Genomic DNA, 27296 nt, shown 5'->3' with positions numbered 1-27296 from the left:
TTTTAAAAGACTGGTTTCTTGCAGTGGTGGTGAAAGCATAGCAAGTAGATATTTTTAAGTTAATAAAGTTACCAAAAACAAGGACTTAGGTCAAAACAGCTGGATCCAAGGGTTGATCAAATGATTGCTGTTATGGTGTCTTACTTTATTTAGCAGTCATATGCATTTGTACCTGGCGTTAATAATATCCTCCATAGACCTTTCATGTGGTTTTCCACACTATCCTAAAGAAGAATCTGTACTGTACATATTTTGGCAAAAATGCTATAATTAATTTATGCTGAACAATTACATGTCTGCATTTTATAACTTTGAAACTAACAGTAATTACATTTTGTTTCTTCATTATTTTATACTTTTAAATTTTTCTACAGTACATCTTTGTGTCTCTTGTTTTCGTTTTGCTTTTGTGGTGCAGAGCCTGAACCTTGGGTTTTATACACTCTGCTACAGAGTTCCAGCCCCAGCCTTACCCCTTTTTGCTTTTATTACCATTCTTTTCTACAGCGCTGGAAGTCTAAGCCAGGATCTCAGGCAGCCTAGGCAAGGGGATGACCACTGATCTGCACCCTCAGTCCTAGTGCATTTTAAAATTCTGACATTGTGTCCTCCCAAAATATAAAGGCATTAAATCTGCCTGCGTGAGACTGCATGAGCAAGGGTAGGTACATTATATAACTGTTATCTTAAAACAATAACCCCATGGTTTAACTTGTAAATAAGATGTTTATTTGCTGTATAAAGGAGTCCTGGAAATAAGAGGTTAATCTATGCGAGCACATGTGCGGGACTGGATATCGAACCCATCGCCTCACATACGTTAGGCAAACAGTATTGTGCTCTATTCCTGGCCAGATTGAAATAATTTATTGTAGGCACATTTGTATTTACAGTTTAGCTAATACATTACTAAGGGTATTTTAACGATATTTAAATACTTATTTTTTGGTACTGGAAATACTTTGTTTTTCTTATAGTTTGTTAGGAGAATTGATTGGTGTGTCATGGTTAATCTGTGTTTACTTCTAGTCCTTAGGAAAGCACTTGGTTAATGAAAGTCAAGGACCACCAGAGGGAGTGTAGGGTCTGTGCACATATTTGGGGTACTTGTGTTTTACCTTTGATCGGGAAGCAAAACATTTAAAATTTTGAATAAAATTTTATTTCCACTCTCCAGAGCAGTCAGACAAACATGCTGAAAGGGAGTGTAGCTGTTTGAAGTTATCATTTTTTTTTTTTGAAGTTATCATTTTTGTAGTAAAAATCAAAACTCTTTCTCATCTTTCAAAAGAAGGTACATCTATTAGAAAAATGAAAGTGATATATTTTCAGAGTGAAATGATTAAGCAAACAGTCACACATCTATGAAAGTTAGGAAACATCCAAATACTATGTTTTTTGTTTTTTGATACAAAGTTTCACTATGCAGTTCAGACTGGCCTAGAATGCACTATGTAGCTTAGGCTGGCCTTAAAGTTGCAATGATCCTCCTGCCTCAGCCTACCTAGTGGTAGGATTACCGATGTGTGCCACCATGCCTGGCAAAAATGTTGTTTTAAGATTGAAAATGTACATTTGAATTGTATGTTTTGAAATTGCCTGTTTTTCGAAGGAGAAATAAAAAGCAAAGAGAAATAAAGAACTAGAAGAGTGTGTTTTATTTCTTATGTAGTTTTGAACCCTTCCTAAGGTGGGCAGTGGTAAATTTCTAAAACTATGTGTAGCGTTCTGCTTCAGTCTTGGCAATCTAACATCAAATGATTGTAGACACAGTCCCTTGGAAATGGTCATCTGATTATCACAAATAGGGTGCGAATCTCAGATCTATCTTAATTTCCTGTCTCTGTAAATTAAAGCACCTCCTTTGTTGTCATATGAAAATTATACAGTAAAATTTGAGAATCAAAATGTTGTTATCACAGACTTAGCATCACAATAAGTTATTTTTTGAAATGGCTAAGACATCCTGGAGATTGAACCTTTATCAGAATATATTCTGAATGAGCATGAAATGTTTTTTACCCATGTTAAATATTAACCAGTGAAATTATTTTCATGTTTGACTTTTTGAAAAATCAATACAATAAAAGTCTTACAATCTTAACACGTATTTTGGATTTTGTCTCTAGCATAATAAATTATGTAATGAATGGTAATATGGGTAGTTTTGAAATTCTAATTGAGAGGAGGTGTTATGAGAAAAAAGTGTTTCATTGAAGCATAACGGGGTAATTTACATGGAGAGAAATTTTTTTCTCTTGAATTATTTATACCTTTTGATTCTTAGGTAAAACATAAATGTACAGTATTGAGAAAAACTGGAATGATCATCTCTCCTCTCTTAGATTTATTTTCACTATGAACTTTATAAATTCTTTTTAAAATGTCTTGTTGGTCCTAGGTTGACTTCTTATAATTATTCAGGTTCATATGTACATGTAAATATAATACCAAATACTGCTTTTTGCATTGTATAATATATATGCATATAGTTGACATACCTACATATAAACATGTACATACACACACATATTTGTGCTTATAGCTCTATCAGTACTCCCTTACTTCCCAGGCTTATTTATATGTGAAACCTCATTTGTTTCTTTTCAGTGAAATCTTGCTACACCAAGAATGAAATATATGTGCACAAAAATACTGGTACAAAGTGTTCATAGCAGCTTTCTCAATGGAACTGAACTACTGATTCACACAACAAGAGAGGACTCTTAAAAGTACTGTTCAGAGTAGGAGAAGCCAGACATAGACGAGCGTGTACTGTATGATGCCATTTATGAAGAATACAAGAACAGGCAAAACCAAGGTGTGATGATAGAAATCAGGACAGTGATTGCCTCTGGGTAGGGGTTGTGCTTGCTCAGAAAAGGGCACTGGAGAACTTTCTGGGGTAGTGAAGCTATTTGATACTTCATTTGTGCATTGAAAATTCAAGTGTGTACTGTTTGGATAGCTTTCTTCATATCATTATTAACTTCGAAAAAAATGCAAGACTAGTATAAGAAACTTCTGTATACCTGTAGCTAGAATCACTAGTTGTGTACAGTTGTTCAGACTTAATAGTCTGAATATTTAAAATTTGTGCATTTTACAGTATGTAAATCTTTGGTAAAGGAAAAAAGCTAAAACATGTTTCAGATGAGGAGAATGATCTTGTTATCTGAAGAAAGAGAAATACCCTAACTAGGAATTAGCCAATCATTTACTCAATGATGGAGCCTGAGGATTGCTTGCTGTCTTTTGTCTGATGAGCACAATTGTGCCACTTGTCACTGAGCTATCCTGACAACAAGGGTCCTTTGGAAAAAACAGTATTCTGAAAGTGATTGAGGACAGAACCTCCAGCAAGGCAAGCCTGCTGTACTTTGTTATTGTATGCACAGCACCTGGGAAATAGGGCCGATACCTAGCACTGGCTTTCTGGGAATGGAAGGTGATGTTACTCCCGTTACAGGAGTTGCACACGTGTGTGCTAGGCTTTGCACGGACATGTGCCGTCTCTGCTGTCCTGGAACTACTTGGCAAGGAGGAGAAGGGAAACTAATCTGGTTGTCATTTTTTGGGTGGTGCTGTTTATCACAGGGGGAAAGGTTGGTGCTTGCAAGCCGCATAAACTATTCATGATTTCCAAGTGGTGAATGTGCTGCTCTTACTGATTTTTATACGCCGTAGCCCCAACAGAGTGATTTCATTTAAGTTAAAATCTATTTAAATCATAGTTTAATCAGTGAAATTGTTTTTAAAAATCAACTTTTCCTCTATTTTTTTCATAAAAATTTTACTTGAAAAATCTCTTATTATTTTTATTATTATTACTTTGGGGTTTTTTTGAGACAAGATCTTGCTACATAGCTCAAGTTCCCCTCAACTTGCTTGTGATCCAGGCTGTCCTTGCACTTGAGATCCTCCTGCCTCAGTCTTCCAAGTGCTGGGATTACAGGTGTGTGCTCCCATGCCTGGTTCTGTTTTAATATGTGCTTATTACAATTAAGATTAGGTATAATTTATGAATAGTTTTTTTTTAAAGAGTCTTTTCTGCATATATATCAGAAAAACATTTATTTGGGATTTTTTTACTAAGATGTTTGAAGTAATTAGAGGGTTAACCATATGCATCAATATATAATCATTGATATTTAAATAAACATTTTAGTTTTATTAACCAAAATCATACTTTTATATGGTCTGTATGTTTTTCAACACAAATATAAGTTCATTATGCTGGATGTGGTGGTACACACCTGTAATCCCAGCACTCAGGAGGCTGAAGCAGGAGGATTGCTGTAAATTTTTTTGTTTTTTGTTTGTTGGTTTTTTTTGTCTTTTTGAGACAGGGTCTCGCTATGCAGTTCAGGCTGGCCTTGAGCTCACTTTGTAGCCCAGGCTGGTCTAGAACTCACAATGATCCTCCTGCCTCAGCCTCCTGTGTGCTGGGATTACAGGTATGTGCCACCACGCCCGGCTGATTGCTGGAAGTTTGAGGCCAGCTTGGGCTACAGAGTTCAAGGCCCCCCTGAACTGTATAGTGAAACCTGTCTCAAAAAGGTAAGACAAAAACAAAACAAAACACAAGTTCATTGAAGAGAAAAATGACAGATGTCATAAGATCAATCAACATGGTTAAAGGACTTTTTTGATTTAATGAGCAAGTCCACGTTCCCCTGAAATGGCAGAGTAGGCCTTGTCTATCTCCTATACACTTCATTTTATTGGTTGTTGAATATGAGGAAAACATTATTTGAAAGTATTTATCTGGTAGAGTTTTATTTTGAATTGTTGTCCTCAGCTGGATAGAATGAGAACATTTGTAGGCAGCCCTTTCTTTTTTTTTTTTTTTTTTTTTTCCTGGTATCGGGAATTGAACTCACGACCTCGAGCTTGCCAGGCAGGTGCTGTGCCGCTGAGCTAAATCCCCAGCCCTGGCAGCCCTTTCTTACAGTTCCCCACATGTACAGCAGTGGAGAGCAGATTAGAGAGAACCTCCATGTTACGCTGTCCAGATCCTTAAGGAACCTCCACATGCACACTCCACAGGTCCATGCATTTTCCCACATCTTGCCTTTTCTTTTTTGGAGGTGGGCAGTACTAGAGGTTGGACCCAGGCCTTTTGCACTGAGCTACACCCTCATCTTTTTAATTTTTTATTCTGTTTTGTTTTGTTTTGTTTTTGTTTTTGTTTTTCTTCTGGTACCAGGAATCGAACTCACAACCTTGCACTTGCCAGACAGGCGCTGTGCCCCTGAGCTAAATCCCCAGCCCCTTTCATTTTTTATTTTTGAGACAGGGTCTTGCAGAGTCACCAAGTGGCCTAGGCTAGGCTCAAACTTGCAGTCCTCCTGTGGAGTGCTGGGATTACAGCCATGCAGCACCACTCGCAGTTTAAAGTGCTTTTTAAAAGTGTGAAATTGGGGCTAGGGATTTAGCTCAGTGGCATGGCGCCTGCCTAGCAAGCACAAGGTCATGAGTTCAGTTCCCTGTACCGGGAAAAAAAAAAAAAAAAAAAAACTGTGAAATTATCACAGATATTATAAAGTCACAGTACTATTGGCATACAAGAGTGTTTTTTTGTTTTTTTTGTTTTTTTTTTCAAAAAATTGGTTAAAACTTAAAATCACTACTTTATCTCAGAGACTTGACTTTAGATAAATGTTAATTATGAAACTATTTTTGTCTTCAGCTTCTTAATGTCAGTTCATAGCCTGGAAAAGAAAGATTAATTTTTAAGCTTCTCGTTAGAATAAATTAGTCCAAATTCTCCATTGTCTCTGTGGAATAAGGTACTATTCATCTGCAAAGTTAGGTTGTCTTGGATGTGCAGTGTCTGAGGGATGCAGTTGTCTACATGTTCTTTTGTTAAACTTTCTCTAAAACCTCAATCATTGCAGTACTCTAATTGCTACTCCTTTTTAGGCTCCAGATCTGTATTGCTGTCTATCTAAACTTGAGGTCTAAATTTTCCACCTATATCTTGAAAGAAAATATATTTAAATAGCCTTTCTGTGGCAACTGTACGCCAGCATCCCATCCTTCCCAGCTTCCCTTCTTAGCTGTTGTTAATGACTCTATTATTTTTTCTGGTCATTGTTTCCCTCTTACTTTATTTCTTTTGTTCGTTTGTTTGTTTGTTTTCCGGTACCGGGAATCGAACTCACAACCTTGTGCTTGCTAGGCAGGTGCTGTGCCGCTGGGCTAAATCCCCAGCCCCTTACTTTATTTCTTATGTTAAACAATTCCCTTTTCTTTTCTGATTTTATAATGTTTCTTTTTCCTTTTGTCCCTTTCCTTTCCACTATATGTGTCCTAATCTGATTAATGTGTTAAAGCAAGAAATTATCACTAATCTGTAGTGAACTTCATATATATCAAAATTAAGATATGTTCCTATAGTAGAATAGGACATTTCCTTCCCTTCCAGAAAAGGCTTCCCTCCGCCTTATAGGCAGGCACATAATTTTTAAGGCCTAGGTACTATATTTATGTGCAGGTGGTATGGTAGATTGCCAGATCTATTTTCTTCTATCTTTATTCTATTTTATTTGATTTCTTGGCTCAAATCATCTGGTGGGTGATGGCCGGCAGGACCACAGTTTATCAAGGGGTTTCAACAACAGACTACTTTAGACCACAGGTGTGACCCAGGATAACTTCCTTCGAGTTCCCAATATCTGCAAGTACTCTGCAGGAGGAGAGAGGCTGAACTGTGTGTACATAACACATTTTCAGGGCTACAAGTACAGGTCTCTTGCCTTCCCTGAAGACTTTGCTCCTGTCTCTTGACTGAGTCTGCTCCCATTAAAACTCCACCTTTGCTGAGGGGGCCGTGGTACCGATTCCCCTGTCTTCTCTTCAGACTCTCCTGGAATTGAAGTGTGTCAGGAAGATAGAAAATCAGAGGGGAAGAAGTGACACCACTGTATTCTCATGGCAGTTGTGCTGTTTCCAGGGTCTTAGGCCTGATTCCTTTCCAGACAGATTGTAGTTTATCATTCTGACTTGAATTTGGTCAGCTTGTAGAGATCTTTCCGTTCTTTGGGGAAATATTTGAATTTCCTTCTGGTAGGAACCAAAACCCAATTAAGATTGCTGACTTTGGGGTTAAGAAAATGAAATAACTGCTTGTATTGTTCTAGATAATCAAGGTTATGTGATTATTTTCTTCTAAGGGAACTATGAATAATATGAGGATTCAGAAATGCTTATACAAAAATTAATTTAGTGGTTTTTGTAAAGGGTAAAAAAAAGGGAGAAAAATATATCACCTCTGGGACTCCTGGTGTGGGAAAACAGACGCTGGAATGAGATTCAGAAGAACTGTTGCAACTAATTAGCTGTACAACCTGGGGCACATTAAAGTTACTCAACCTTTGAGTTTACTTTAACTGGGAAATGAATGGGTAGGATTAGATGATGTCTTTAGGTCCCTTTCCAGCAAGCTCTGATATTCTAAGATGAATGGTTTCTCAGCAAAAAACACCTGATTTATATTTTGTTCCTAGTTAAAGATTTCTCAGTGAGTGTTTCTTTTTGTTTCTTTTTTTTGTTTGTTTGTCTTTTTGAGACAGGGTCTTGCTTTGCAGCTCAGGTTGGCCTTGAGCTCACTTTGTAGCCCAGGCTGGCCTCAAACTCGCAACCATCCTCTTGTCTCAGCCTCCCGAGTGCTGGGATTACAGGCGTGTGCCGCCACACCCGGCCATTCTCAGTGAATATTTCATATACACATTTTTCTATTTTCATTAGAAATTAGGAAAAGAAATGAGCTGGGTATGGTGGTTCAGGCCTGTAATCCTAGGTACTCCAGAGGCTCAGGCAGGAAAATCTCAAGTTTGAGGTTGGCTCGGATAAGTCAGTGAGACCCTGTCTCAAAATAAAAAGGGTGAGGATGTAGCTCACTGGTAGTGTTTGCCTAGAACACCTGAGGCCCTGGAGTTAGTCTCTAGCACTACAGAAATAGATAAACAGGTCAAAGTTCATAAAATGTATTAGATTTCAGTGTTTTAATTCGTCTGTGTCCCTGCACTGAATTCATTCTGGCCCCTTACCTGTACCTTCTGTTGGTAGCTCTGTTGCTGCTTTTCTTGAGTTTTCTTTTCATCTCTGCTTTACAGTGTGACTTTAATCTCCCTTTTTCTCTGCTGCTTCTGGGCACGGCCCTTTTCCGACTCTCCTTTGTTACTCACATTTAGTGTAGTGTGGAGCTCATCAAGTAGACCCTTGAGCTCGGATTGTTTCTAATTTAAGTTCAGATATTCGAACAGTTTCTAAGGTTAATGGGACCCTTCTACTCCACACACAGTATGGTGACTGAGAGACAAATTCTAGGGTGCAGGGAGTAGGCAGGCCTCGGAGAAGGGAGGGTGTGCACGAGATTTTCTAAGGACTTTTTAAAATTTTTGCCTCTGAACCCTAGGGTAAAATTTTAAATTCTAATGGTGGGGCCTCTGCCAGTGATACAAGGTTTGTGCTGAATCCTCATGGACTGTGAGCTTCTGGGAGGCAGCAGCTGCCCTGCTGATTGATTCTGAATCCTCCGTGTTCAGTGGTGCAGAAGTGCTGCTGAGTAACGCACGATGTGGTGTTGCGACTGACGCTTCTTTTCAAGGGGCTTTGTGGTCAGCTGGGGAGTAAGTGTATTGCTTGAACTCTTAACATTGGAATTGAAACCTTGCCACTACCACTTCGCGATATTACGCAGGATGTTTAGTTTCTCTAGGCCTCAGTTTCCTCACCTGTAAAATAGGAAAGTGATACAGTTAGTACTTTGAGGTTATGAGGACTTAGCGAACCAATGCATATGAAGCACTCAGCTCAGTGTTTGCTGTGTATCTTCAGCAACTATCAGATACTATTGTAGTTCTAGTAATAAGCATTGCTGTGTACTAGATAATTATTAAATTTAGTTTCTAAGTAGTGCTGTAAAAATACAAGCTATGACCTTGTTCTCAGAGAAGGTCGAACATGTGCACAAGGAGATAAATAAACGAGTTTCTGTGGTAAATGGCAAAAGAGTGGTTTGCTTAAGAGCTCAAGAGGCAGGAATAATTGCTAAGCAGATGAGAATTTCAAGAAGGTGTCAGAACTTGAGTGCTGGACTAGTTAGCAAGTTGACAGGCTTCTTGGAGCCATTCTGTGCTGAATCTTAGCTCTGTACTGTGTAATCCTAAATTAGTTGACCTCTCCCCTAGGATTGTTGAGAGAATTAATGAGTTAATACATAAAATCTTTAGAACTGTGTCTCAAACGCTGTTAGAGCTTGATAAGTTATGACTAAGTTGAGAGAAAGGAGAACGCATTTGAGAAAGAACACTCAGTGATGAGGAAAGGCAGGTGCCCGAGGTTCCTTTGAAATGCTGCCGACTTGGTCAGAGGGATGGCTGTTGGAAAGTCCTGGGACGCTGTATTGGAGCAGAATTAGGCGTGATTAAGCTGAGGAGTACGACATCTTTTCCATATGCAGTGAGGGAACTTGAGAAGATTTCTTGGGTTCTCTGGCAAGGGTTCTTACGTGTTTCAGAGTGATCTTCTGTCTCTAGCATTTCTTGTTATCTTTGTTGATTTAGAAATAACTGAATTTTACTCAGGTGAGTAGCACACACCTGTAATCCTAGCACTCTGGGAGACTGAGGCAGAAGAATCCCAAACTCAAGCCCAGCCTGGGCAACTTAATTATTGTGTCTCAAAATAAAAAAAATGTTAAAAGAGGGCTAGGGATATAGCTTGATGTGAAGGCTCTGGGTTCAGCCTCTAGTTCCACAAACAACAACAAAACCCTGAAACTTTTATTCAGGCTAATTTTACCAGGGAATCTCATAACCATCTATTGAATCATCATGCCTCTTTAATTTGCTCATTTCTCATAGTAAACATGTTTTTGGCTGCTTTCTCATTTTCTTCACATTCTAGTTGTTTATATAACATCATTACTTTCTCCAAAGTTTCATGGGGCTCTGCTACTGTTTTCTGGTCTGCCCTCTACATGTGCAGGCTTGTTTCCGAAGCACAAAGCCACGCAGTGGAAAGAAGCAGCGATGGGGGGGGAAAGGAAGGAAGGAAAGGGAAATATCCTCTGGTCCGGCCATCTTGTTTCACGGAGGAGGTGACCAGGAAATTGAGGCTCAGAGGAAGTCAAGTCAGGTGCTTAAGATCCACGCTAATTACTGACCAGGTCTGCATGCTTCAGGGCTGTTTTTACTGTCATCTCTGCAGTTCCCAACCATCTGAGTGAGAATTTTACAAGTGTTATCAATACTTTCTCTCCTGTATCTCTTTTTTTTTTTTTTTTTTGTACTGGAATCAAAGTCAGGACCTTGTGCTTGCCAGGCAGGTGCTTGTGCCGCTGAGCTATATCCCCAGCCCTCTCCTGTATCTCTTAAACACCAAGATAAAAATAATTTTACTACCAGCAACAACATGCTTGTAATTCACCCATATGAAGAAGAAGCCCATGATTGCGTTTGTTGGATGAGCATCACTGTTCCTCAGATGTTTAAAAACCCAGCTCACGCTCCAGAAAGAATGGCTGTCATCAAGAAATCAACCAATAACAAGTGTGGTGGGGCTGTGCTTCACTGCTGAGGGGAGTATAAATTGGCACAGTCACTGCCAGTGGAAATCAGTATTGAATCAGAAAATGAAACTAAAAAACAAGCAAACAAACAAAAACTAAAAGTAGAGGTTCCTTTTGACCCAGCTGTGCTCCTTCCAGGTATCTTCCTGAAAGAGTTAAAAGCATAATGTTACAGTGATATATGCACACCCATGTTTACAGCAGCACAGTTTATAGTAGCTAAATCTTGGAAACAGCCCAGATGCCCATCAGCAGATGAATGAATAAAGAAGATGTGATTTTTATATACAGTGGAGTACTATTCTGCCATAAAGAAGGATAAATGAGTCATTTTTAGGTAAATGGATGCACCTTGAGTGGCTGGTTTTTATTTATTTTTTGGTACCAGGAATTGAACTCAGGACCTTGTGCTTGCTAGGCAGGCACTTATGCCACTGAGCTATCTCCCCAGCCCCTGCACCTTGAGACCACAATGTTAAGTGATATAAATTAGACACACAAGCTTAAATATCACGTTTTTTCTCTTGCATTGAGACTCCAAAGGGTAAATAAAAAGCAAAATGGAGGATAGATATTGGGGAGTAGGAAGATGGGGAGGGGAGAAAGGGAGGGCAAAGGAGGAAGAGAAGGAAGGGAAAAGGGATTTTAGAAAAGAGAATGGAAGGGACAAAATGGAAACAGGGCCTTTGTAAACGGGGAGGGGAAAAGGTTGAAGGGAAAGGAGCGGAATGGAGAAAAAAAGAAGAATGAAGATACATTATGTACAGCTACAAATTTCCTGTGATGAGTGTGATCATTATGTGTGGCAAATATGTATGAATAAAAATGAATTTTAGAAAAACTAAGACACAGGCTGGGTGTGGTGGCGCACGCCTACAATCTCAGCACTCAGGAGGCCGAGGATCACTGCGAGTTCGAGGCCAGCCTGGGCCACATAGCAAGTTCAAGGCCAGCCTGAAGTACACAGCGAGACCTTGTCTCAAACAAACAAACGAACAAACAAACAGCACCAAGACTCAGAAATCAGCTTTGAGAAGAAAAGGGTTTCCTTCTCTCCTAGAGTTATAACAGTGTTTTAAACATAAATAGAGGTCTGAAAAAGGTGGCCATTGGGTTTGCGTCACGGTGGAACACAGATTCCCTTACGGAGCTCTTGGTGTAAAGGTGTGAAAACTTGGGAGCCATTGTGATTTCAACGTCACAGCCTGTTGTCTGCTTCTCTTGCAGCAGTCTGCAAGCTTGCATCTGCTGTCTCAGTCTCTCACATGGTAACAGGCACTGCCCATCACAGTGAAAACCTTATTTAAACACTGTTTTCATCTGTATTGTTTTCCTTCCTAGATGCGATGTGATAGAATGGATACAAAGCCCAAAGCTTAGTGTGTGGCCGCACCAGTTGCTCAGAAATATTCCCTCTTTTTACAGAGCAGATATTTTTTCCCTCATACATAAATAATGTCAGTTCCTGATCACTAACTCACTATCATATATATCACTTGCTTTTATTCCCTTGAAATATATCATTTTAATTGTGGCATGATAACTTCTCTGCATTTTGAAAATTTGCGTAGTATACAAATACTTTTTAGTCACCTTAAGCATAATTTTATCATGAAATCATGATAAAAATCCTGTTCTGTCTTCTTTCCCATGGTTAAGAGAAAAATAAGTGGCCTAGGTTACATAAAGATGCCCAGACCTCTGTAAATTCTGCCACATTCTTTCCCCAAAAAGCAGGCTTCTGGACCAGATTTGTTTTTACTGAAATAAGGATCTTCCCTTATCATTTCTTTAAGCACTGTGAAGTTGAATTGTATAGTTCCCAAATGTCTATACTAAAGTGTTTTTTCATGTCTTGAATGGCTTGTGTCAGATCACTTATTTATATTTCCCACGGTTTGGTTTCTTTTTCTTAAACTTTATTTTTCTGAAGGGGAATTTGTTTTTCTTCTGATCTGACATTTATTTTGTATTTAGATGGTTACCCCTTATAGCACATTTTATCTTTTAATTATCCTACTAAGAGAGAAAAAACATGCTTAGATTTTGGGATTTTTTAAGAAGTGTGTGTATGTGTGTGTGTAGGTAGGTTTGTCTTAACCTCTGTGTAATTTGTAGGAACTTCTGTTTCTCTTTTTAAAATACTTTTTATGTGGAACCATTTTGTTGTAAAAAAACTTTGTAAAAATTCTACTGAACTATATATAGATGGTTGCTACCCTTTCCTTTTAATTTATATAGTAATATAATAAATTTCATTAACTTTTTTAGAATATTAAGATTTTATAATTTGACTTGTTTAGTATTAACCAAGCAATTCTTATAGTGAGAAAGAATGTATTTTTTGTCATTTTCATCTTAAATATATGCAACCTGGCTACCTTCTGTTTATTGCCATTTTCTAATTTTTACCACTTCCTAGTTTTTGTTCATTTCTCCTAAAAAAGTGAGGAGATTTAATGTCATGTCATGCATACTTTTTATTTTGGACCAGGGCCTTGTGCCTGCTAGGCAGCTGCTCTGCCAGTGAGCTATGCCCAGCCCATTGTGAATTCTCACAGACGATGATCTGTTACAAAAATGATTTATCTCTTTAATGTGAATATATTCTAGATCTTTGTCTAATTCATGATGAAATTTGGCTAAGTTTTTGGCAGATTTTCCAGTTTGGGTTCTTTGTGTTGTTTTTGTTCACTGAATACCTCACTTTTATTCCCATTTAACAAAAAAAAAATTTTTTTTTTTGGTCTTTTTGAGACAGGGTTTCACTATGCAGTTTTTGATACTACCACATGCTAAACATTTTTATTTATATGTCTATAATTTCTAAACAAGGATGACTGAGTTTTTGCTCTTTTTCTTAGATCCTAGATTCAGGATTTTTATATATGGTCTATTTTATATCTAAGGATATTGATAGCAGTATATGAGAATTTAATATTTTACATCAGTTAATTTTTACAGTTATCTAGTTTTCCAAACAAATTTTGTTAGTAAATAAAGGAATTTAACATTTTCTAATCTTCTTAATCCAGTGTCCGTAATTTAGGAGTTTAACTTGATTCTTATCATTTTATTATTAATTTTTAAAATTTATCATTGACTTTTCTGAAAGTGAAAGATCTATTTTAGAACCTATATTTTATATAAATTGGGTTAACAGGATATGTAATGATGTGAAAGTAGAAACTTTGTCATTAATTTTCTTTTAATTTGTATTTACTCACTGGAGATAGCATGTAATTAATATAAAAAAGGCAAAGACCATTAAAAACAAAGTCAGCAAACAAACATAAGTCACTTGAGAAATAATGAGCAGGATGAGGAAATGGGAAGAAAATATCTTTACACCAGTTATCTGAGGCAAGATAGTTTCTGTGTTTGAACATTAAATTTAGCTCTGAGCTTCCTGGCAAGCAAGAGAAAAAAGGAAACAGGATGGGTTCATAGTTACTGTCTGAGAAAGAAAGCTTATCAGTTTTTCAGAAGAGAGAAACCTTTTCTGAGTTCTGAGTTATAAAACAAGTTACATGAACTCTTGTGTAAAGAATATAATTTATATTTCCATTTTTATAAATTATTAGATGTCTGCTATTGCTATCTTAGCTATTGTGTACTTTTATATGCATTATAATTATATTTGCTCATACTAAGTTCATATCCACTGTTGTCAGAAGTGGAAATACCATAGCTGTGGTGTGTTTATGTATCGCCTCTAGAATTCGAGCCACTGACGAACAGGAAACTGAAAGCTAAAAGTTCAGGAAATGTATTGTATTAGAGTGTATGGAAAAATATATGTGATACTTGACTCCATAACCATTTCAGGACTGAAAACTTTACATATCAAAGATGAATGTTCAGGATTCTTAAACCACTGCTGTCAGATGCTTAAATATGATAATAGATACAGTATGTGCATTCTAGGCCAGGGACATTGTGCAATGCTAGAAAAAAGATGCAATAGATTATTATATGTGTTTAGCTATATTCTTTCAGGAAATAAAACAGCTGGAACGTCAGCTGAATTCCTTAAGGATGTTTTATTTTCAGAGAATTACAGAGTTTTTGTTTTAGTTTAGTTTCAAGGAAGGGAGGCCCCTGTCTTACAAGATAGTCCCCTTTACTCTTAGGAGGTTCTGATGGTTGGTTTGGTTGGTTCCTGATATTCAATTGAACTTTGTTTTTCTATAATTTATTAATATACTCTACTGTTTTCTTAGTGTTGAGATTATTAATTGATCAGAATTATTTAAAAAGTTAAATGTATCTCAGACATTTTCTTAGGTATTGTGACATTTTAGGCGCCTCAAAATACTACCTGCACAAGTCTTTATTTTTAAAGTTAAAAAATATTTGTTAGAGGAGATGTGATTAGTGTATATGCCTGGTAGACCTAAATTTTCTTACTGTTTCTAGGTTTAGCTATTTTAACAGGATACTATGTAAATGGACTTAACTTTCTTACTCTTTGAGACAAGTAAGAGGTTTTAATAACTTCTTTAAAGTGAAAATTTTATTATCTTGTATTTTTGTTGCTGTTTCATTGTTGTATATTTTAACAAAATATATAATATGACTATTTCATTGCAGTTTTATGATTTAAAATTGTAGTCAAAAAATATTTAGGGCCCAGATTAAGTAAAACTTTTATTACAGAGTTTTCTGTAGGAATTTTAGCTATATTACACATTAGCAATTATAATATCTTCATTCAACTTTAGTCTCTTGTCGGGATTGATTTCGGTTTGAATCTGTTAGGGCCACGTGCTCAGCCCTGAACACGAATGGCCAGAGGGATGGATGGTGCTGATGTCAGAGGCTGGCCTGGCCCAGAGCGCGAGAAGCAGTGACCTCCCAGAGGAGAGTCCTAGAGTGCCGCTTCCCGCAGAAAGGAGACCGGTTGTGCGCTGGGCATAAGGGTGCTGGGGCTGTGCGGAGGGAGTCGGGCTCACGCAGTATCTGAACCGTTGTTTCCCTGGAGGCTTCCCTTGCTTTCTTCTCCGATATTACATATTCGTTGTAGAAAAATGTAGGGAACATAAATCAGTGAAGAAAATAAAGATTTCCTGTGACGTTGTTTTTCCTTTTTAAATATTTTTACCTTATTTCCCTAAATTTCGCTTAGCATCTAGGTTACTTTTATGTCTACTGTGTTTGAAAAGGTGCTTTTTGAATTGTTCTTGCCACAAATTGTGCTTCTAATAACTAAAAATTATAAAAGAAATAGATGTTAAAATTTATTTATTTTTATTTTTATTTTATTTTATTTTTTGGTGGTACCGGGAATCGAACTCATGACCTCATACTTGCAAAGGCAGGCACTGTGCCACTGAGCTATATCCCTGACCTCTAAAAATTTCTAAAGTCTTCATTTTTATTTGAAATGATTCTGTAATTACTGTCTCTTTCATGAGGCACCATGCCATGACAGGCATAATTTAAAAAAAAAAACCAGACCGGTATGTCTGAGTGGTTCTTACATGCGAAACAGGAAAAATGGAGACCAGCAGGCCTTTCTGTAAGCTCTTTGGGAGCAAGGACTAGGTCGTTCTGCTTACCACTATGTCCGTATCATCATGCACAGTGCTTGACATATAGTAAGTGTTCCATAAATACTGACTGGATTGATGAATTTCTCTTTGAGTACATTTAGTAGCATGTGTTTCCTGTACTGTAGATAGTCAAGATCAGTTATGTTCATCTGAAATTAAGCGCCTTTGTTACACTCAGCCATTTCTTTCTTCATTAATGAAAATTTAATAGTGATTTTTATTTTTATTTATTTAAATTTTTTTTGGTCTTTTTGAGATAGGGTCGCACTATGCAGTTCAGGCTGGCCTTGAGCTCACTTTGTAGCCTAGGCTGGTCTCAAATTCACAACAATCCTCCTGCCTCGGTCTCCCAAGTGCTGGGATTACAGGTATGCGCCACCACGCCCGGCTTAATAGTGATTTTTAAAAGGTATATGTATGTACACACAAAAAACAAAAAGTAGAAAATTTCTTTTTTATCCAAATCCCATTCCCAAGAATTAATGGTTTAGGCCAGGCGTGGTGGTACATGCCTGTAATCCCAGCACTCAGGAGGCTGAGGCAGGAGGATTGCCACAAGTTCAAGGCCAGCCTGGACTATAGAGTGTCTCAAAAACAAAACAAAACAAAATTTAATGGTTTAGTATTTTTCTTTCTAGATATTTTCTCCACATTTACAAATGTATATGCATTCTTTATACAAATAGGATATTTATATTCTGTTCTATAATTTTTTTTCCTGCATGAAAATTTCCCACATTTTTCCTATTGCATTAGTGTTGTGTTTAATAGCCTTTTCATATATATTTTTGCTTATTTCTGTGATAATATCTATAGGTAGTTTTTTTGAAGTAAAAAGCTATGGTAAAAGATTTTTGGGGCTGGGGATATAGCTCAGCCGTACTGCGCCTCCCTGGAAAGCATGAGGTCGTGAGTTAGATTCCCAGTACCCACCCAAAAAAAAACCATGGTAAAAGATTTTTAATGTTTTATACATATTGGCAAATTTGCCCTTAAAAATATTATGCCAATTTTCCCGCTCACTAAGGATATGAAGTATTATTTTCTGATAACATTTACATTTTCATTTGTGGCTAGAGTCGGACCTGCGGCACTAGTGAAGCAGCAGTGTGTGAAATGGTCGGTGTGTGGGCTCAGGAGTCTTTCTGTGTGGTTTCACTGTTCACTAGCAGCATATCCATTGATAAATTACTTCCTGCCCCTTAGCGTCACTGTCTGGAAATAGCAGTATCAACAGGGGTTACTGAGAGGATCTGTCAGAGCCTTCCTTCTAGTAAGGAAGGACAACTATACAAATCAGTACCTGTGCTGGCTGCCCAAGTAGTTTCATGCTCTTTTCTACCAAGCAATTGGGAAAGCCTGCCAGGTAAGACAGTGTTTGATCAGAGAGACCTGAAGGAAATGTGCAGCTGGGCGCAGGTGCGCGCGCTGAGGAGGAGCGTTCGGGAGGAAGGAGAGAGGCCAGTGTAGCTGAGCAGAGCAGGTGGGGGAGGGTGCTCGGGACCGTTTCTGAGACGGCCAGTGACCAGGATGTCAGACTTTAAGCACAAGGTGGACTTCGGATTCTATTCTGTGTGAGATGGGAAGCCACTGGAGGGTTGCCAAAATCGTTTTTTAAAAAACCAGTTTGATTGTCACAAATGATTCACTTTTGTGTTTCCTTTGGAATAAAGTTCAAATACTTTATTCTGGCACAGAAGGTTCTTTATTGTCGGACCTCTGCCTGTTTATTTAGCATCATCTGCCTCTTTCCCACATGTACCCTTCGCTTCAGCCAATTGGATCACATACAGTTCCCCCGGTGGGTCATGGTGATTCATGGCTTCGTGTTTTTCCGCACATTTTTGCCCTGTGAGAAACTCTTCCCCCGCACTGACACGGTCACTAGCTCAGTGTTAGAGGGTCCTGTCTGTGCTCTTGTTCTGTCCACATTCCATCTGCTGGTCACTTGAACTCATGCCACAGCCTTTCAACATGCTGTGTTCTTCTATCGGCCTTGATTTTACTCTTGCGACACCCTTGCCAAGTGAAATTATGTCTACCCTTCAAATATTAGCTCAAAATGCTGCTATCCATCCCCTCTTTGGGCACTTACAAGCATTTTATAACTCTTTTATACCTCATCATTATTACTTTGAGTTAAAATGTCTCTTTGTCTCACCTCACAAAAAAACCTTTGCCTTCCTCATTTCCATTTTATTTGTAGCCTCTCATGGACCTTGTGCACATTTCTCGTTCAGGAGGTTTCATACTGTCTGCAAAACATGAATAGAATAATCGGAAAACTATTGACTTTCAAGCTGCTAAGAGCAAAAATTAAAATGAATAGACAATTTAAATGAGATACTTATCCCATTAACAAATTTACTGTACTGTTGGCAGTAACCCTCAGTTTTATCATATACTTACAGCTGTAGCACCAGAAATTTGTGTACCCATTTTGGTGAAATACATTCAGACACATAAATATCTGTATTAGCTTCCCTGGGCTGTGATCGAATCTCTGAGATAATCAACTTATAAGGAGAAAAGACTTCTTTGGGCTCATGGTTTCAGAGGTTTTGGTCTGTGGGTACTTGGTTCTCTGGCTTTTGTTGCAAGGCAGAGCATCCTGGCAGGGAGCACATGGTGGGACAGAGCTCCTCCCCTCCATGCTAGGCCCCGGTGTCATACAGTGACTCAGCTTCCCGCAGAGCCCACCACCCTGTCGCTCCACAGGCTGTGACCAGACCTTCAACACATGGGCCTTTGGGATGTTCCAGATTCACACTGTAAGATGTTCATGGGTTCTGACCAGTCATACCCCTTTTGGAAACCATCTTAAGAAAGTAACAAAACTGGGCCAGGTGTGTTGTGGTGTACACTTATAATCTCAGCCACTGGGAGGCTGACAGGAGGATCATAAGTCTGAGCCCAACTTGGGCAATTTAGCAACTCAGTGAGACCCTGTCTTTAAAAACAAGTTTGAGGATGTAATTCAGTGCCAAGGCCCTGGATTCAATCTCTAGTATCACAGACAAACAAATAAATATTGTATTTTAGCCCAGCATGGTGGTGCACACCTGTAATCCCAGCACTGGGGAGGCTGAGACAGAAAGATCATCATGAGTTTGAGGCCAGACAGTGAGTTCAAGGCCTACATAGAGAAACCCTGTTTCAGAACAAACAAAAAAACCACCACCACCACAACAAAACAAAGTAAATAAGTATTTATTTTTGTAAGAGTCAGTGTGCAGAGACAAATAAGTATTTATTTGTCTTTGTGAGAGGCACTGTGCAAAGTGCTTTACATGTGTTACTTTAATGCTGAAAATCCTGAGTTGTAAATAATGTTCAACTTCATGTTTTATTTTATTATTATTATTTTTTTTTTTTTTTTGGTTTTTCTCCGGTACCGGGAACCGAACTCACGACCTTGCGCTTGCCAGGCAGGCGCTTTTGCCGCTGAGCTAAATTCCCAGCCCCTAACTTCATGTTTTAGATGGGAAACTGAGGTGCGGTGTAGTTGAAGCTTGCTGTGTCAAGCCAGAATTCTAATTTAAGATTATTTCAAGAACTTACTCCTAATTATATGATATGATATGATATGATATGATAAAGCATAGACACAAAAATCTTCATAGCATGTTAGTAGGGAAGCAATGTATGTGTGAATTATGGCCCATCCATTCAACAGAATAGTTTTATAACATTCACCTGATAAAAGTTTGCAGTCGGGTTTCCAACATACCCATTGAGCTGTGCAGCTGTTATTACTACCCCAGTTCATAGCATGTGAGCAGTGCCCATGTGTGGGCCCTCTCCACCCCGCTCCTGAGCCCTGGACAGCACGAGGCCCCTCACATCTCTGAATGTACCTGTTCCAGGTCTTCTGATGCATGGTGCGGCCTTTCTGTGCTGCCTTCTTTCATCTAGGTAATGTTCTCAAGGCTCACTCATAGTATTAGTACTTTGTTACTGAGTAATATTTCATTATATGAATCTGCCACATTTTGTTTATCCATTATCAGTTAATGGACATTTGGATTATTTCTACTCTTTCGTTATTAAAATGTTTTTCTGAACTTTTGTGTATGGATTTTTGAGTGGACATATATTTTCATTTTTTCTTGGGGATTCACTTAATTGTAACTTTTTTTTGGAGGAGCGGGTACCAGGAATCAAACTCAGAACCTTGTGCTTGCCAGGCAGGCTCCGTGCTGTTGAGCTATATCCCTGGCCCAGGTGATTCACTTAAAAATGGAATTGTTGCATGAAATAGCAGCATTGTTGTTATTATTGCACATGTCAGGCAAGGGCTCTGCCCCGATGCACATCTCTCGTCTTCCTCCTTTTGGGAAGCTGGAATCTTGCTGAGGTGCCCTGGCTTGCCTGGAACTCATCATGATCCTCTCGCCTCAGCCTCCCGAGTAGCTGCGATCACAGGGGTAACCACAATGTCAGTTTAAGTTTTTGAAGAATTACCAGACTTTTCCAAGCAGCTGCGCCATTCTGCGTTCCTGCTAGCATCTTTCTCAATAATTTACTGTTGTTTTAAAAATAGCCATCCTGGTGGGTGTGTAATGGTGTCTCACTGTGATTTTCATATGCATGTCCTTAATTACTTGGATGTTGAGCACATGTGCTTATGGCCATTTGTACATCTTCTTTGGAGAAATGTCTAAGGCCTTTGCCCATTTTTAAATTGCACCGTATTCTTAATATATTTTAGATACAGATCCCATTGTCAAAAGTATGGTGTGATGCCAGGCATGGTGGCTTACACCTTTTATTCCAGCACTTGGGAGGCTGAGGCAAGAGGATCATTGTGAATTTGAGGCCAGTCTGGGCTACATAGTAAATTCAAAGCCAGCCTGAACTGCATAGTAAGACCCTATCTCAAAACAAAACAAAACAAAGTGCGGTTTACAGGTTTTTTTTTCCCTCATTCTATACTTTATCCTTTCACTTTCTTTCCCCTCTTCCTCCTTTTTTTTTTGGTGGTACTGGGGATGGAACTCAGGTCCTTGTGCATGCTAGGCAAGCACTCTACCACTGAGCTACATCCTTAGCCCTCTTTTTCTTTTTCTCCTTCCTTCCCTCCCTCCCTTCTATCTTACCTTTCCCCAGCCTCCCTCTCTCCCTCAACCCTCCCTCCCTTCCTTTCTCCTCCTCCTCCTTCCTCTGTCCCCCACCCCACTTCCTTTCTCCCTGCCTTTTCCTTCTTTCTTGATGGCAGCTACAAAACTTAATTTTGATGAAATCCAATCTATCTGTTTATGCTTCTGTTGCTTGTACCCTCAGCTTCACATAAGAATCCACTGCCTAATCCAAGGTCAGCAAAAATTTACTCCTATGTTTTCTTCTAAGAATTCTAAATTTTATATCTTACACTTTACCCACCCCCCATTACTGGAGATAGAATCCAGGGCCTTCATATTGAGCTATATTCCCAGCCCTTTCTTCTTTTCTTTTCTTTTTTTTCTTACAATACTGAAGGGTTGAATCCAGGAGCACTCTACCACAGAGCTACATCCCCAGCCTTTTTATTAATTTATTTTTTATTTTGAGAGAAGGTGTCACTAAGTTGCCCAGACTGGGCTTAAACTTGCAATCCTCCTGCTTCATTTAGGTCTTTGATCTACTCTGAATTACTTTATGTGTAAAGCATATAGGACATTCAATGTTTTAATCTCTTACATATAGAGTTCTAGTTGAACTAGCACCATTGTTGAAAAGATTATTCCTCTCACCTTTCAATTGTCCTGGCACTTTTTAAAAAATTTATTGACTATAAATTAATAGTTTATTTCTTGGGGCTTTTTGTTTTTGTTTTTGTTTTTGTTTTGTCTTTTTGAGACAGGGTCGCACTATGCAGTTCAGGCTGGCCTTGAGTTCACTTTGTAGCCCAGGCTGGTCTCGAACTCACAGCAGTCCTCCTGCCTCAGCCTCCTGAGTGCTGGGATTACAGGCATGTGCCACCACGCCCAGCCGATAGTTTATTTCTTAATGTTCAATTCTCTTCCATTGATCTATGCCAGTATTGCATAGTCTTGACTACTGTAACTGTGTATTAAATTTTGAAATCATGAACTTCTAAGGTAGCTTTGGTTACTTTGAGTCCCTTACAAAACCATACGAACTTGAGGATCAGCCTGCTAATTTCTATAACAAAGTCAGCTCAGCTTTTGACCAGAATTTCATTGGTCAGTTTGGGGAACAATCAATAGATTATAATAATTTAAAACTATGGTTATGAGGCCAACAGTAACATTTAAACATACATACATATATATGAAATATATATAAGGAATATATACAATAATATATATTATTCCTTATTATATACAAGGAATATATATATATAAGTTAAAAGAAGTAGAATACAAAATATATACATTATGATTGTATGGAAAATTTATATGAAAAATGCTGTTTATATGAAAAATGTTGTGGGAAAGAACCCCTATCAAGAGAATGAAGTAACAAACTATAGACTGGGAAAAAAATATTAGCCAAAGACATATCTGGTAAAGGACTGTTATCCCAAGTATGCAAAAATCTCTTAAAACTCAACAATAAGGTGTAAGCCAATTAAAAAATGGAAATTTGGATACCTCACCAGAGAACACATACGGATGGCAAACAAGCACATGAAAAGATGGTCAGCATCATATGCCATTAGGGAATTGCAAGTTAAAACAAGCATGAGATGCCACGATACAGGGGAGAGAAACTCCTAGCCTGCTGGATATCTGGGACGAGTTCATGTTCTCTGAAATCAAAGGATGAATTTTAGGAACAACAGAGGTTAAGAGCAGAATGTATTTATTGGGGGAAAGAATGCTTCTGTCTGAGAGAGCGACGGAAGGGGTCCTAAATGGGTTGCCAAGGACCGTGCTTTTCCCAGGGATTTTATAAAGCAAAACCACGAAGTGGGTCCAAGGTGGGGAAAATGGGAAATTGCAAGGTGGGCACGAGGTGGGACAAAACTATGTAGAATTGCTCAGGTAAAATTGATTAAATCAGGATCACGTGGGGAAGCAAGTCATAGCAAGCGGGCATGAATACAGAATAGGGGCTTTTCCTGTAGGGGCTTAGGTTAGTGGCCCATCTTGGCTTTTGCAGGCGATTGATACCTATTTAGAATTGATATTCTATTGATATTCCCTGATGTTTATCCTTAGGAAGTATGTGGGTGCATTTGTTTTATCTTTCATCGAGGTCTGGCCCACAGCAGAGGTGCCTGTCTCCCTCGCAGTTGCAAGGCATCTTACCTTCTGCACTGGCTTCTTCGAGGGCCTGGCCCTGTCTGACTGCCTATAATTGTTCTCTGACATAGCTGCCCATAACACCACAGCACACTCAATAGAGTGGCTAACGCCCAACGTACTAGCAACACCAAATGTTGCTGAGCATGTAGAGCAACAGGAATTTTCATGGAGCGCTGGTGGGAATGCAAAACGGTACAGACACTTTGGAAGACAGCTTGGCAGTTTCTTACAAGACTAAATATATTCTTGCCATATAATCCAACAGTCCTGTTCCTTGGTACTTACTCATATGAGTGTAAACACATATTCACACAGAAATGTTTACACAGACATTTATTGCAAATTTTTTTATAATTGCCAAAACTTGGAAGCAGTTAAGATGTCTGTCAGCAGGAAATGGATAAATACACCATGGTACATCTAGACAGTGAAATACTATTCAGGACTAAAAAACAGATACGCTACGAAGCCATTAAATGACGTAAAGGAGCCTTAAATGCATATCCCTAAGTGAAAGAAGCCAGTCTGTTTTTTGTTGTTGTTGTTGTTTTGTCTTTTTGAGACAGGGTCTCGCTGTGCAGTTCAGGCTGGCCTTGAGCTCACTTTGTAGCCCAGGCTGGTCTCGAACTCGCAAAGAGTCTTCTACCTCAGCCTCCCGAGTGCTGGGATGACAGGCGTGTGCCACCACTCCCGGCGAAAGAAGCCAATCTGAAGAAGCTACATACTTTGTGCTTCCCACTATAGGACAGTCTGGAAAAATAAAAGCAATGGCAGCACTATGAAGGTAGTGGTTGCAGGGAGCTAGATGAGAGGGAGGGGTGGGTACACATCATTATACATTTGCCCAGACTCAGAATGTACAACACCAAGACTGAATTCTAATGTGCACTGGGGACTTTGGGTAACAAAGGTGTAGGTTCATTGATTACGACTGTCAATGAAGTCTGTCACTTGTAACGAACGCACCACACTGGTGCCTGATACTGATATTTCAGGAAACTCAAGGCAAACAGCAGGCTTTTGGGAGTTTCCTGTTACTCTGCTTACTTCTGCTGTGAACCTAAAGTATTCTTTAAAATTAAGTCTCTAAGTTTTGGCTAGTAGAATAACTTAACTCAAGATGCAACCCTAATTTCTATAGCTAAAAATCAGAGTTGGTGGCACACACCTGGATTCCCAGCTCTCTGTAGGAGGATCACAAGTTCAAGCTTAGTGACTTAGGGAGACCCTGTCTCAAAAACAAACAACACACCAGAGTTGCCAGACTTAACAGGAAGGAGGTGTGAAGGTGAGGAGCTGGGATACAAGGTAGGGGTAGAAGAGCCAGTGTGAGCTTTAATATTCTGATTTCTCTATTCTGTTCAACCCATTTCATTCAGTCTCTCATCTGCATTCTCAATATCCATGGAAAGCTTCTCCCTCATGCCCTAGCTTAGGACTTTCCTTAGAACCTGAATATGAAACCTTGGGAGTTTGCATCATGGCTGTTGGTAGGTGTAGTGAATAGTAGCAGAGTAGCTTGAAGACAAAGAGCCAGACCATGTAGTCTGAGCCGCAGAAACCACTCTGTTGGAAAGTGATTTGGGGAAGGGGAAAGGAAGTCATCTAAGCAGAGTTCTTTACTGCCTTCTTTGCCCCAGTTTGTCAGTTTCTTTGCATCTGTATATATTGTTTCCTTAGGAAATTATTTTTTTTTAAGGCCAGAGACCTGCAAAGGGTGCTAGAACTAGTTAAAAGTTTAACGAGGCATACTGAGAAGCAAGTTCTGTGGTTTGGTGATAGATGTTCATGGGTTATTTTTAAGTGCCATTGCAAAGTATTTGTGTTCTTTTTTTTTTGGTACCGGGAATTGAACTCGGGACCTTGTGCTTGCCAGGCAGGTGCTTGTACCGCTGAGGTATATCCCCGGCCCAGTATTTGTGTTCTAAATAGTTTGGGGATTTTCCTTCTAGTTTATAGAGTGCTAAAATCTCACTATATTGATATGCTCTATAGTTTTTGCCATAAATTGTGATGCTTATTAAATGCTCTCTTGGAAATATAAACACACAATTTTTCATTCTTTGCTTGTAAAGTTTAAAGTAACCATTATGTAGATTAATGAAATAAAAGATTTCTAGAAACCCAGTTTTCTAGAAATATGCATAAAAACCTTAGTCTTGACTGCTTTTAAAAAATAAAGTACCTTCTATTTTAGGAGAGAGAATTTTTTATTAGTAGTTACAGGCTATGACTTTGTAACATCATGGAAAATTTTATTTCCTTCAAATTTCAGACTGTCAAAATTTGTGCAATGGTGTTTATTTTATAAGACACATTTTTCCCTGTTGAAACTCCACTTGTAGTACATGTGTCTTTTTATGGTGTCTCCTTTTTCTGGCTTAAAAATGTACTCATGAACTTGTTCTTCTGGCCATGATGGCATTAATGAAGATTGGATGTAATTCCTTGGATTGTTGCGCAAAATAAACAAAAACCCCAGACAAAATATATGAAGCAACAGTTTCAAATGAAGAACAACAGACAGCACAGGGCAATGAGCCCTGAGAAAGTAAAAACAGCAAACAGGTGAAGCCTACGGTTATGCTAGCTTACTGCCTAGAGGGGGTTCCAGTCTGCAGGGTAAGAAAGGAGACCCCAGGCAGAGCCCAGAGACCTCTGAGTTGAGTCCAGGAAGGGCAAGATGGCTAAATTTTGGAGAGAAGAGAGCTATACAAGGAGAGAGCTCCAGCAGTCTGCAGTCCCCTTAAGGGTTCTCATGCGTATTGGTGAGTGAACATGTATAGAAACTGCCCACAGCCAGAGAAGGGACCACACAAAAGCGTTACAGGCAACTATCCCTGCTTGTCTTTCAGGGTCAAGAATAGTTTGTGCTCTCACCGACTGGACCAGGATAACCTCCTAAGTCACAGGAATGAGGAAGAGTACTCAGAAGGGATTGCCTTACCAGTGGGGCAAAGGAGGCCCTCGACCGAAGGCTGCTCTGATCCTCCCTACAAGCAAGCCTCTGAAAGGATTGGACTGTTTCCAAGTAGTAACTTAACTACATCCCACAGAGAAGCTCAATATTTATAGGAATACAAAAATACCTAACAGTCACTGTCTTGGTTACTTTTTCTCATTGCTAGGACAAAATACCCAACACCCAGCATTAAGGAAGGCAAGGTTTCTTTAGCTCACAGTTTGTGGAGGTTTCAGTCCATACTCAGCTGGCTGCAAGGCAGATTGGCACATGGCAGAGGACAACTGTTTATGGCAGCAGAAAACAGAAAAAGCAACAAGAAAAAAAAAGAGGGAAGGGAAGCAAGCCTCTTTTCTTCCTTTACATTGTATGTGAACTACCTGCCCCAGGGCGGGTGTAACACTCACACTCATAATCCCAGCATTGGACTGTGAATCGACCATAAACTCTAGAAGCCTGACCATGACTGCATGAGGCTTTGGGGAGACATCCAGACACAATAACAGTCACCATAATACAATTTACATTTGGGCCCTTCCTCAGTCTTGCAAAGAAGCAGGAAAATATAACTCAAGAGGAAAAATAGTCAATAGAAACTGACCCAGAAGTGAAACAATGATAGAATTAGGGGACAAAAGACATTGAAACAGTTCATATAACTGTATTCCATATGATCAAGAAAATAGAGCAAAGATTGAGAGTGTTAAAGACATATGTGGAAGATAGGACCCAAATTGAACATGTAGAGGTGAAAACTACAGTGTGTGAGATGAAAAATACTGTACACTGCATGGGATTAATAGCAGATTAGATAGTGCAGGAGAAAAATTTAGAAAACCTGAATCCATAGCAACATAGACTATCTAGAATAAACTCAGGAAGAAAGCTGGAAAGAAATGAATAGAGCACCAGTGAGCTGTGGGACAACTTTATATTATATAGATTTA

At 38.9% G+C, this 27296-nt stretch overlaps 1 protein-coding gene across 3 annotated transcripts in view; it reads left to right on the top strand.

Moving 5' to 3' along the window:
• Window positions 1-341: 341 nt before the first annotated feature.
• The window catches only part of Fkbp5 (FK506 binding protein 5), a 103360-nt gene continuing 76405 nt past the window's right edge, over window positions 342-27296 (top strand). The window contains exon 1 of one of the 3 annotated variants that reach the window (XM_013516904.1): window positions 342-661. In XM_013516904.1, coding sequence (XP_013372358.1) covers window positions 652-661 — 10 coding nt within the window. In that variant the 5' untranslated portion in view covers window positions 342-651. Of the gene's footprint in view, window positions 662-26242; window positions 26419-27296 lie in introns of those variants that run through there. The other 2 variants (XM_005389562.2, XM_013516903.1) reach the window with 2 other exon arrangements.

The sequence above is a fragment of the Chinchilla lanigera genome, unplaced genomic scaffold (assembly GCF_000276665.1).
Source record: "Chinchilla lanigera isolate Chin_1 unplaced genomic scaffold, ChiLan1.0 scaffold00036, whole genome shotgun sequence".
Classification (NCBI taxonomy): domain Eukaryota; kingdom Metazoa; phylum Chordata; class Mammalia; order Rodentia; family Chinchillidae; genus Chinchilla; species Chinchilla lanigera.
Note: the sequence above shows the minus strand (reverse complement) of the source record. Positions and strands in the feature narration are given on the sequence as shown.